Raw genomic sequence first — 13,307 nt, 5'->3', positions numbered from 1 at the left:
CTAACAGTTCACACAATGCAACTTTACTCAGGAGACAATGTCTGAGAGAGATTCTCGATGTGGAACTTACCAAGTAGAACCAGAGAGGCCTGCGACGTAGGTTGCACAGTCAAAAACCCCTGACTCCATCAACGCCTTCATAACACCAGAAAATCCTACCATCGCTCGAAAGCCTCCTCCAGAACCCAGAATAGCTATTGTTGGCACCTGAAATATAAGAAAAAAGTTCACACTCCAGAGGCTGTACTGCATATAATTCTATATAGTTATCTTACAAAACTGAACCAACTTAAACTATGTGATGAACCTGCTGTACATCAGTAACTAGCTGGGTTTTAATCTGTGATTGAATACTGTTATTCCACTTTATTGTGACTTATTGTTTAATGTTGCAATGTTGATACATGGCTATTCAACTAGCTGCTGGGGGGGAATACTCTACTAAAACCTTGGTATCTCAGGTCTGTGGGAGTTGAAGCATTGCATAAAGTCTCAATCATGAACTTCGCGTGAGGTCATAAATTCAAACTCCATTCCACAGCATTTAGCATGTAATCCAGGCTGATATTTTAGTGCAGTACTGATAGTGTACTGCACTGTTGAAGTTGCTGGCTGAAGTTTCTACCCTCTTGGATAGATGCAAAAGATCCAATGGCACTATTTGAAGAAGTGCGGATGAGTTTTCCCAGTATCCTAAACAATATTTATCCCTCAGCCAAGAAGAATCAAATAGTTTGGTGATTTATTTTATTATTGTTTGTGTCAGTTTGCAGAGCACACTTCCATATTAAATTCCTGGGGGGGAGATTTGTTAGTGCTCTTTGGGGGGGTTTAAACTAATTCAGCAGGGGCATGGGAACCTGGATTGTAGTTTTAGGGTACGGGAGATTGAGAGTATAGAGGTCAGGAGCACAGATTTGACTTCGCAGGAGGGTGCCAGTGTTCAGGTAGGTGGTTTGAAGTGTGTCTACTTCAATGCCAGGAGTATACGAAATAAGGTAGGGGAACTGGCAGCATGGGTTGGTACCTGGGACTTCGATGTTGTGGCCATTTCAGAGACATGGATAGAGCAGGGACAGGAATGGTTGTTGCAGGTTCCGGGGTTTAGGTGTTTTAGTAAGTTCAGAGAAGGGGGCAAAAGAGGGGGAGGTGTGGCGCTGCTAGTCAAGGACAGTATTACGGTGGCGGAAAGGATGCTAGATGGGGACTCTTCTTCTGAGGTAGTATGGGCTGAGGTTAGAAACAGGAAAGGAGAGGTCACCCTGTTGGGAGTTTTCTATAGGCCACCTAATAGTTCTAGGGATGTAGAGGAAAGGATGGCGAAGATGATTCTGGAAAAGAGCGAAAGTAACAGGGTAGTTGTTATGGGAGACTTTAACTTTCCAAATATTGACTGGAAAAGATATAGTTCGAGTACATTAGATGGGTCATTCTTTGTACAATGTGTGCAGGAGGGTTTCCTGACACAATATGTTGACAGGCCAACAAGAGGCGAGGCCACATTGGATTTGGTTTTGGGTAATGAACCAGGCCAGGTGTTAGATCTGGAGGTAGGTGAGCACTTTGGAAACAGTGACCACAATTCGGTGACCTTTACGTTAGTGATGGAAAGGGATAAGTATACCCCGCAGGGCAAGAGTTATAGCTGGGGGAAGGGCAATTATGATGCCATTAGACATGACTTAGGATGTGTTGGTTGGAGAAGTAGGCTGCAAGGGTTGGGCACACTGGATATGTGGAGTTTGTTCAAGGAACAGCTATTGCATGTTCTTGATAAGTACGTACCAGTCAGGCAGGGAGGAAGGGGTCGAGCGAGGGAACCGTGGTTTACCAAAGAAGTGGAATCTCTTGTTAAGAGGAAGAAGGAGGCCTATGTAAAGATGAGGCGTGAAGTTTCAGTTGGGGCGCTTGATATTTACAAGGAAGCGAGGAAGGATCTAAAGAGAGAGCTGAGACGAGCAAGGAGGGGACATGAGAAGTCTTTGGCAGGTAGGATCAAGGAAAACCCAAAAGCTTTCTATAGGTATGTCAGGAATAAAAGAATGACTAGGGTAAGAGTAGGGCCAGTCAAGGACAGTGGTGGGAAGTTGTGTGTGGAGGCTGAGGAGATAAGCGAGATACTAAATGAATACTTTTCGTCAGTATTCACTCAAGAAAAAGATAATATTGTGGAGGAGAATGCTGAGACCCAGGCTAATAGAATAGATGGCATTGAGGTGCGTAGGGAAGAAGTGTTGGCAATTCTGGACAAGGTGAAAATAGATAAGTCCCCGGGGCCGGATGGGATTTATCCTAGGATTCTCTGGGAAGCCAGGGAAGAGATTGCTGAGCCTTTGGCTTTGATTTTTAGGTCATCATTGGCTACAGGAATAGTGCCAGAGGACTGGAGGATAGCAAATGTGGTCCCTTTGTTCAAGAAGGGGAGTAGAGATAACCCCGGTAACTATAGGCCGGTGAGCCTAACGTCTGTGGTGGGTAAAGTCTTGGAGAGGATTATAAAAGATACGATTTATAATCATCTAGATAGGAATAATATGATTAGGGACAGTCAGCATGGTTTTGTGAAGGGTAGGTCATGCCTCACAAACCTTATCGAGTTCTTTGAGAAGGTGACTGAACAGGTAGACGAGGGTAGAGCAGTTGATGTGGTGTATATGGATTTCAGTAAAGCGTTTGATAAGGTTCCCCACGGTCGTCTATTGCAGAAAATACGGAGGCTGGGGATTGAGGGTGATTTAGAGATGTGGATCAGAAATTGGCTAGTTGAAAGAAGACAGAGAGTGGTAGTTGATGGGAAATGTTCAGAATGGAGTTCAGTTACGAGTGGCGTACCACAAGGATCTGTTCTGGGGCCGTTGCTGTTTGTCATTTTTATAAATGACCTAGAGGAGGGCGCAGAAGGATGGGTGAGTAAATTTGCAGACGACACTAAAGTCGGTGGAGTTGTAGACAGTGCGGAAGGATGTTGCAGGTTACAGAGGGACATAGATAGGCTGCAGAGCTGGGCTGAGAGGTGGCAAATGGAGTTTAATGTGGAGAAGTGTGAGGTGATTCACTTTGGAAAGAATAACAGAAATGCGGAATATTTGGCTAATGGTAAAATTCTTGGTAGTGTGGATGAGCAGAGGGATCTCGGTGTCCATGTACATAGATCCCTGAAAGTTGCCACCCAGGTTGATAGGGTTGTGAAGAAGGCCTATGGTGTGTTGGCCTTTATTGGTAGAGGGATTGAGTTCCGGAGCCATGAGGTCATGTTGCAGTTGTACAAAACTCTAGTACGGCCGCATTTGGAGTATTGCGTACAGTTCTGGTCGCCTCATTATAGGAAGGACGTGGAAGCTTTGGAACGGGTGCAGAGGAGATTTACCAGGATGTTGCCTGGTATGGAGGGAAAATCTTATGAGGAAAGGCTGATGGACTTGAGGTTGTTTTCGTTAGAGAGAAGAAGGTTAAGAGGTGACTTAATAGAGGCATACAAAATGATCAGAGGGTTAGATAGGGTGGACAGCGAGAGCCTTCTCCCGCGGATGGAGGTGGCTAGCACGAGGGGACATAGCCTTAAATTGAGGGGTAATAGATATAGGACAGAGGTCAGAGGTGGGTTTTTTACGCAAAGAGTGGTGAGGCCGTGGAATGCCCTACCTGCAACAGTAGTGAACATGCCAACATTGAGGGCATTTAAAAATTTATTGGATAAGCATATGGATGATAAGGGCATAGTGTAGGTTAGATGGCCTTTAGATTTTTTCCATGTCGGTGCAACATCGAGGGCCGAAGGGCCTGTACTGCGCTGTATCGTTCTATGTTCTATGTTCTATGTAAATTGCCACTTCATAATAATGGCCGTTTGTGAAATTTCAAATTGAAATGTTCAGCAACATTTTTCTGTCAAAAACCCTCCACCATAAATGTGTTTTTCACACATTTCAGCAATGACTAGACTTGAAAAGTATTTAATTGTCTGTAAAGCACATTGAAAGGATCTGATATTATAAAAGATTCTTCATAAAAACCTCGTTTAAGAATCTTCACCGACCAGAAGCCAGGGGTAGGATGCTGATAACAGTCTCCATATAATGTGAAGCCCACATGGAATACAGATCTGTTCAGGTTATAACATTTACCCATCCCATCAGCAATTAGATAACCCCACCCTTATGCTCCATATTGTATACATCTCCCAGCCTTAGTAAGATGAAGCTTTCGGTAATAAACAGATTTTACCTCACGTACTGATCGTGGGGCATTCATGGAATTAGTTGGACCCAAGAGCTTCTTAATTCCTTCAAAGGCTTCTTCTCTTCTCTTCTGCCTGAATAATTTCTCCTCATCACACAGTGCCATGCTGAATCTCAGATCAGCTGAAGAACTGGAAGGAAAATGGAGTGGTTGCAATGAAATGTGATTGCAAAAACCACAACAGAGGATTGAGAGAGTCACAGCACAATCTTTTAGATATGAACAACATTGCAAGGGAGAAGCTCAAATGGTTGAAGTAATCTTTGGACGTTGGAATTATATTACACCCTTCATATACAGGGCCCACTTTCCTCTGACAGTAGCTTGATTAGTGTATTTTCAAAAGATTCTTCTGTGAGAAGACATTACGTCCCATATAATTGCTAAAAATGCTGTGGTCTTATCATTCTAAAGGTACGACATTCACTGGTAACTAAGTGAGCATGATGTCAGGCTACTCAATGATAAGGGGCCAAGCTACAGCAATAACAAAAAAACCTCCCTTTGAAACCACAGGCTATTGGGAAAATGGTCAATGGAAAAGAATGTAGATAGGATTTCAAAGCAAAGTCAACGAGGCGATTGGAATGAAATTAACTATCAAAGATTGTGAAAAGAAACCGAAAGTATTCAATAGACCTATAAATAGCATGGTGGCACAGTGGTTAGCACTGCTGCCTCAGAGCTCCAATTCCCACCTCAGGTGGCTGTCTGTGTGGAGTTTGTACTTTCTCCCCATGTCTCCGTGTGTTTTTTCTGGGTGCTTCGGTTTCCTCCCACAGTCCAAAGATGTGCAGGTTAGGTGGATTGGCCATGCTAAATTGCCCTTTAGTGTCCAAAAGTTAAAGTGGGGTTACTGGATTACAGGGATAGGATGGAGGCGTGGAATGCTCTTTCCAAAGGCCGATGCAGACTCTATGGGCCAAATGGCCTCCTTCTGCACTGTAGGGATTCTATGAAAAGGAAAATTAAGATAGATAGGGTCAGTAAGAGATATGCAAGATAAACTTCCTGGTAATTACAGTGAAGTGACTGAAATATCAAATAGTTACTTCAGCCCAGATTTTACCAAGTTGCCTAACAAGGTGGGCATGATATTGGATGACAGGATCGGCAGCGCTGAGAAACACATGGCTATAAAACGCCACTCGCGTTAGATAAAGGGCCTCAGCAGGAATGTGCGGCAGAGGCTGCACATAGCCCCTTTTTCTGCACTGGAACTCCTCAGTGTAGCGAGAGATCAGGATTCCGTTGCGAGTCGAGCATCTCGGTAGTTGCTCTCCCGGCTTTTATCGGCCACGCTGCACCACGGCGAGCTGCTTTTTGAGCGCAGCCAAAACATGGTCAACTTATGATTCAGGTCAGAGCATATGGAATCGGGGGACACATAGGCTGCTTTACTAAGCGATAAATTTGTGTCACTTTCTTGGACATAGTTTGATCTATCAGCTTTAACTTTCATTTCACAAGGGCACAGAGCATTCAGTTAGCACTTCCACCTCAGGGGTCGAGGAAGAAATCTCGTGGCTGAGTAATACCCAAGCAATTATCACACGCCTCCAAGTAACCATCAGAAGGGTTGCATGGGTAGTGTTCTAAGAGCTGAGTGTCAGTACCTAATACTGTGACATTCAAAAGGGGGAAAAAAGAAATAGAAACTAAAATATGATAGAGGAATGAGTTCCAAATGGTTTATAAAAATCACAGGACAGAAAATTGAGTTTTACAGGAGTTTTTGCTTAAAACCTGTTATGGTCCAACAACACACTGTATGCTCTGGTGTGAATGTAGTGAGATTTTACCCCACAGTGCTACAGTGATGGCCCAAGGCCAAACTAACAAAAACAATGAACAAAATTTTCAAAACTTCCCCAGCCCTGCAAGATTTAGATTGGGAAACTTGTGAACAATCAAAACATTGCAATGCACACCCAAGAATATCACATTAGTCATTCAGGTATTAATAAAGAAAATATTTCTCAAAGAGTACATTGACAATAACTAAAACTGCTTTTCAAATGACACAGACTATGAGAATATGAATGAGAATTCAGACTGAAGACTGTTGGTGGGACAGTTTAATCTATTCAAAGACGTAATTTTCATGTAGAAAGCAGTTTAGCAACAGGACTTGCTTCATTTACTAACAAGAACACACAGATTAGGAGTAGGCCATTCAGCCCCTTGAGTCTGTTCTGCCATTTAATAAGAGCATGGCTGATCTGGCTGTGGCCTCAACTTCACTTTCCTGTATTTTCCCTCGCCCTCGGACCCTTGCCTCCCCAGCTGATCAGAAATCTATCTAATTCAGCCTTGAATTTATTCAAGGACTAAGCCTCCATTGCACTCCAGAGACGGCAATTCTCCAGAGTAATGCCTCTCAAGAGATCATTTTTTTTCTTTCTTATCTTAGACCCTAAATTTGTAACCGGTGTCCCTGGCTTCTAAACATTCTCACAACATCTACGCTGTCGAGTCCTAGAACATAGAACATAGAACAGTACAGCACAGAACAGGCCCTTCGGCCCTCAATGTTGTGCCGAGCCATGATCACCCTACTCAAACCCACGTATCCACCCTATACCCGTAACCCAACAACCCCCCCCCCCCCTTAACCTTACTTTTATTAGGACACTATGGGCAATTTAGCATGGCCAATCCACCTAACACGCACATCTTTGGACTGTGGGAGGAAACCGGAGCACCCGGAGGAAACCCACGCACACAGGGGGAGGACGTGCAGACTCCACACAGACAGTGACCCAGCCGGGAATCGAACCTGGGACCCTGGAGCTGTGAAGCATTTATGCTAACCGCCATGCTACCGTGCTGCCTCTCAGGATATGTTTCATTCCGATCTCTCTCATTTATCGAAACTTCAGTGGATATAGGCCCAACCTGCTGAATTTCCACCCAGGTTCTCCAGGGAGTATTTTTATTACCTCAGCGAGGAACAGTGTGTGTGTTGGCTCTATTTTATGAAGAAACTGAAATCTGCCACTAATTTCAGACAGATTAGTAGCCTCACAGCAGGGCAAGGACAGTGGTGGCTGCAAAAGTGAACATAGCCATGAATTTATTCACACTGGCATGTTTTCAGGCTGAAGCCACAGACATTTTTTTCACCTCCCACTTTGCCATGCAATTCTGTATAAAGGAGGTGGCAGAACTCTTTAAACCAGGAAGGGGAGTACATTGTTTTCTCTCTGACCAGAGAGACACAGGCAAAGTATGCACATGGCTCTATCTGGATGATTGGCTTCCCTGTGGTGCAGGGTGCCACTGACTGTATACATGCGGTTTTGTGGTCACTGCATCTGAAGGATGAAACATAACACAACTGCAAAGACTTCAAACTCCCTGAATATTCAGTTTCTCAAAGAACCGTGCTACTGAATGTACCCTAGGTGCAGGCAGGGTGTCTTTATTCTGTGCCGTCTGCTGTTCCATCAGTGTTTCAATCATCGCATTAATGTGGCTGCTGGATGACCAGGATTGTCTGCTGACCACCTGGCTCATGACTCTGGTGCACAATCCAACCTCACATGGGCAGTATAGAACTAATGAGGATAATGAGAGGTTGCTACAACAGGCATCACTGGGCAAAGTTTTGTGTTGTTCAAGTTACATTTCCACTGTCTGCTCTGGAGGAATATGAAGTACTCATCATAGCATGTGTCACAATTAGTCTGCTATATTTTGCACAACTCCATCATAAATTGAGCACAGACTGTGCTACCATATATACAAGTAGAGAGAAGGAGGATCAGGAGGAGGAAAACAACGGCTACCCTTCACAGCCAGCTGTCTGTGATTGGCATATTCAACTATAGTACCAGTGAACACAAGCCCAATTCTCCAAAAATCCCACAACTTACCTTCTGTCTATCACAGACCAACACAGCAGCCGCAATGCAAAAATAAAAGGCATCAAAAAACCCACACAAAATCAAATCTATCAAAAAAAGTCCAAAGTTTCATAGAAAAGTCACCTAATCACCCTTGTGCATTCGCTTAGTGTCTATCTTCCATGTGCCTTTGCCTGTCCTGTTGCTCCTACAAATGCTACAACAGGGACTGCAGCTTGGCTGGTGGGAGACCAGTGAGGAGACTGTAGGCGACCTTGCAGGACACCCTTGAGCAGCTCTGGCCTTAGAAGGCCTGTGCATCTTCATCACAACCTGGGTGGAAGTAGTCTAGGCAGCACAGTAGCACAATGGTTAGCACTGTTGCTTCACAGCGACAGGGACCCGGGTTCGATTCCCAGCTTGGTTCATTTTCTGTGCAGAGTCTGCACGTTCTCCCTGTGTGTGTGTGGGTTTCCTCCGGGTGCACCAGTTTCCTCCCACAGTCCAAAGATGTGCAGGTTAGGTGGATTGGTCACGCTAAATTGCCCCGTAGTGTCCAAAAGTTAGGTGGGGTTGCTGAGTTACAGGTATAGGGTGGAGGTGTGGGTTTAGGTAGGGTGCTCGTTCAGGGACCAATGTAGACTCGATGGGCCGAATGGCCTTCTTCAGCACTGTAAATCCTATGATTCTAGTCAGCTGGCAGGCAAACAGAAAGAGCACTGATGGGAGAGGCTGAATTGGGACAACACATACTATAATCCTGAGGGAGGTTAATATTTTACTGAACCAATTTCTTATTTGTTCCTCTTTAGAACATAGAACAGTACAGCACAGAACAGGCCCTTCGGCCCTCAATGTTGTGCCGAGCAATGATCACCCTACTCAAACCCACGTATCCACCCTATACCCGTAACCCAACAACCTCCCCCCACAACCTTACTTTTTTAGGACACTACGGGCAATTTAGCATGGCCAATCCACCTAACCCGCACATCTTTGGACTGTGGGAGGAAACCGGAGCACCCGGAGGAAACCCACGCACACACGGGGAGGACGTGCAGACTCCGCACATACAGTGACCCAGCCGGGAACTGAACCTGGGACCCTGGAGCTGTGAAGCATTTATGCTAACCACCATGCTACCGTGCTGCCCTTTATTGATTTTTACATAGGGAAATTGCACTCTTACTCTGCCCCACGTGATCACAACACTGAATCTACATCTTCCTCCCTCCTCCTACTCTCACATTCCCTTTCATCCTACAGCCAACGCCCCTAAATCACCCCCTCCCGAAGCTGATTCTCTCTCCTGTCATCTCCCGACCTCTTTCTACCTTCTGCCATTTCCCCCCTCCTCGGCAAAGATAATTTCCATCAGAATATTTATTCCTTGGACATAGGAAATCTTCAAGTAAAGACATTTGTATTTGTATCTGTATCCTACATAGAGCTTCAGTTTGAATTTCCACAGGGGCATCTTGATTTCCTGCCGTAAGATTGACAGTAAACGTGGAGAATAGCATAAATTACCATCTCCACCATTCCTCCCGAGTCTCCCCTGCCTGTTACAGCCTGAGATCAGGAAACCATTGTGTCCAGTTTCACATTCAATCATGAAGACAGCTTAGCAAAACATTCAGCTTCATCAGGATACATACCAAACTTCTAAGTACATTTCCAAAAATACAGTGGTCACCTGGAAAAGATTAAATGAAATGATTAGTATGAAGTCTGAAGTCAGTGGGGCTGCATGACAATCTCTGGTCACAACTGAAGTACATTGGGAACTGGACTCCAACTGTTACAGTAACACAAACAAAATCACAATTGTTTGAAAATTTTCTTCCCAACTCCTAAAAGCTGTGATTTGCAAATTAGGTCATATACTGGGACAGCTTGTCCTGGCATGCCATTTTACCACAGAATGTGACTTCCCCAATTGTGTCCTTAGCCAACATTCACATTCCTTTGGGTGCTCCGGTTTCGACCCACAGTCCAAAGATCTGCAGGTTAGGTGGATTGGCCACACTAAATTGCCCCTTAGTGTCCAAATGGTTAGGTGGCATTCTGGGTTATGGGGTTAGGGTGGAGGTGTGGGCTTCAGTAAGTTGCTCTTTCCAAGGGCTGGTGCAGACTCGATGGGCCGAATGGCCTCCTTCCGCACTGTAGGGGTTTTATTTCCAGCAGGAGTCATTCAGTAGTAATTGAAAGTGGGGCACGGATTAATTTTACGCATCTATGGACCAGGCTGCTGAGGTGAGTAGTGCCCTCTACTGCTGCTCTGGGTGAAATCTGCAAACTCAGCAGAACACGAATTGACATCAAAAGCTTCCAGACTTTATTACTTAATATGCAAAGTGTACCGTCCTCCCACTAACCCTGAATGTACACCCATCAAGAGCTGTATCCTTGACTAGATTAATCTGAGAAAAGAACAATTAATCAACTCCTCAGGTCTGTATTAATGAGCTGTAATCATGCCACAAAACTATGTCCAAGAAAGTGACACAAATTAGTTCTAGTTATTTCTAATTATCATGCAGTATTCTTACACCCGATTGGGACCTGTGACTCCTGTCAGAAAATAGACATGTGTGCATCAAGGGAAGCTTGTAAAAAGAGCTTGGCCAGCACTGATGGAGTCAGCTTTCCTACATTCATTACCACACATAAGGGCAAAAGATTCTGAGATAATAAGCGGCTACAGTTTTAATAAGCTGAGAAAAGGAAAAACGAAGCTGATTTCTCTACAATCATTTCTACAATATAAGAAAATAAAACAGGGCACCTGACATTATTTTCTGAATTGGATCAAAGCAGAGACGACTGTCTCATTATTATAACACTGTATAATTGTGAATCGGCCATGAAAGGTAGTCTGCAAATCTGTTTGTGCTGAATTTAAACCCAGCCTTGAAGGTGAACTAACATTTGCCAATAAAGGTTGTTAAAGTTGCAACTTTTGTTCTCAATCTCATCAGAGATATCAGGGAGGGAGAGCTGGGAGGATGCTGCCAAAAGGAGGCCAGCTGCTTCCAAAAAAAGTGGGAGGGTGGTAGAGGGGGTGGGCGTGAGGGAATGAGGGAGGCACAGAGAGAGGGAGAGAGAGAGAGAGAAAAAGGGAGGGGGCAGGAAGGGATCAGAGTGTTGGATAAGAAACAGATACGTTTGCAGAACAGAAGGATGTCATAGAGCCTTAAGAGTTTTATAGCACAGAAAGAGGCCCTTCGGCCCATTGTGTCTGCCCTGGCCATCAAGAACCTATCTATCCACATCTCATTTTCCAGCACTTTGTCCGTCTCCTTGCATGCTGTGGCGTTTCAAGTGCTCATCGAAATGTCTATTGGCTTTTTGCTTGATCAAGCCTTTTCTTTTCCAGGAAAATGCCAAACTATTCTCAATTATCCCGCTCTCTTTCACTGCTTCAGATGTTTATTCAGTGTTTTGAAAATAGTGCAAAAGCTGCTTGCCTCAACAGGCCCTGTGGCCAAGCGTTCCTGTGTGCAACAACTGAAAGGAAAGACATTTCTACTAATCTCTCAAATGACCATCCTAATGCCAATTTTAAATCAATGACTCATCATTACTGACTTTTCAAACCAGTAAAATATTTGTTCCTTTTCATCCTGTCAAAGGCCTTCAGGATTTTAAACAGCATCCCAACTCAGACACAATTGCAGGGTGGGACAGGCACAGCCCACCCATGCCCCTATTAAGGCCCTTTTTCCAGAGAATCTCCACAGTGCAGAAGGTGGCCATTGGGCCCATTGAGTCTGCACTGACCCTCCGAATGAGTACCCTACATAGGCCCACTCCCCTGCCCTATCCCCATAACCCTGGGCATTGATCATGGCCAATCCACCTACTCTGTACATCTTTGGACTGTAGGAGGAATCCGGACCACCCAGAGGAAACCCACACAGGCACAGGAAGAACATGCAATTTCCACGCAGACAGTCACCCAATGTCGGAATCAAACTCGATCGCTGACACTATGAGACAGCAGTGTCATACTGTGCCACCGTGCTGGAAATGTTTTATCATCGATAGCCCATGCATGAAGAACTGTATTAATCAGCATTTGCAGATGAAATGAATTATGATTTCAGAAATTGCTTTTTCATTAAGGGGGGGGGTTACATGATGTGAGCATGGGAGCAGCTGGGGTTTTGTGAGCTCTGGCCCTGCTCGTCTTTTAATCCTTTACTTTATCCTTGTGCACATTTCATAATTGTCTTTTTTTGGGACAATTGCTTGGTAATTTGTCCCTGGATGATCCTGATTGAAGTTTTACACTAAGGAGCCAAGTTAAATTGTAAAGAATCTTTGTTTGAGTGAGGTGGTCGGAGTTGGCTAGGCTGGGGCCTGGCTTGCAGTGGCGTTGTTGCTGATGAGCGGGCTTACGCCAGGGTGATGCAGTCGGCATTGGTATGATGATTGCCTTGACAGGGTTGTTCTGGATGATGATCTCGGCTCCGTGTTACAGGTCTTTGGTGCTCACCGCGATGTATCCTTGAGAGAATAATGGAGTGACGGGATAGAGCATTTTTCCTGGTGAGGCCTGCCTTAGGTTCATTGAGATTCTGCTGCATGGCGTGTCACATATCCTGACGGATTCGGGAGCAGGGACCGTGCGAGGAGTGTCCGTGCCTGGCAGGAAGTGGGAGACGAGTTCCCAACCGAGTTTGAAAATTGGCTGGCATGCTTTAGTAATCCTGATTTGGAGACTTGCCACAGCATGTTCGAGAATGTACCCAGTCTTCAAGGCCTGTGGTCAGTTGGACCCTCCGACTGCTGGCCTTATATTATCCTGTCGAGTGTAGGTGCTCATTTGTTGGGATCCTCGTGAAATCCTGAGAAGTGTTCGATGATCCTGTCATGGTTTTAACCTTTTCAAGCAATGTAGATGGTGCTGTTATCCTGCGGTTCCGCAATAATCCTGGATGTCACTCCCTTATGATTATTCAGTTGACTACTTGTTGTTGTTTGTTCGGCTGTAAGGGTGTGCAAAGAGTGAGCATAACAGCGAAAACTTCTACCAAAAATCATGTTAATTCGATGATGTGATATAGGTCTCTGCACAATTTTACTCCCTTTTTTTTTAATGTGCTGTTAACCTTGCTGTTATGGGAAGGGAGTGTATTTTTGACAAACCATTCTTTGTTGATAATGAAGATGAGGGAAGCCAGGGCAGTGCGATGGGTGGATGGTTGGAGTGGA

At 44.8% G+C, this 13,307-nt stretch overlaps 1 protein-coding gene across 5 annotated transcripts in view; it reads right to left on the bottom strand.

Moving 5' to 3' along the window:
- The window catches only part of LOC119964711 (cytosolic phospholipase A2-like), a 183,268-nt gene that overhangs the window by 68,555 nt on the left and 101,406 nt on the right, over nucleotides 1–13,307 (bottom strand). For all 5 annotated transcript variants that reach the window (XM_038794593.1, XM_038794592.1, XM_038794594.1 and 2 more), the window contains 3 exons: nucleotides 9,746–9,783; nucleotides 4,225–4,369; nucleotides 71–207 (listed from right to left, as the gene is read on the bottom strand). In XM_038794593.1, coding sequence (XP_038650521.1) covers nucleotides 71–207; nucleotides 4,225–4,369; nucleotides 9,746–9,783 — 320 coding nt within the window. The remainder of the gene's footprint in view (nucleotides 1–70; nucleotides 208–4,224; nucleotides 4,370–9,745; nucleotides 9,784–13,307) is intronic.

The sequence above is a fragment of the Scyliorhinus canicula genome, chromosome 4 (genome assembly GCF_902713615.1).
Source record: "Scyliorhinus canicula chromosome 4, sScyCan1.1, whole genome shotgun sequence".
Classification (NCBI taxonomy): Eukaryota; Metazoa; Chordata; class Chondrichthyes; order Carcharhiniformes; family Scyliorhinidae; genus Scyliorhinus; species Scyliorhinus canicula.
Note: the sequence above shows the minus strand (reverse complement) of the source record. Positions and strands in the feature narration are given on the sequence as shown.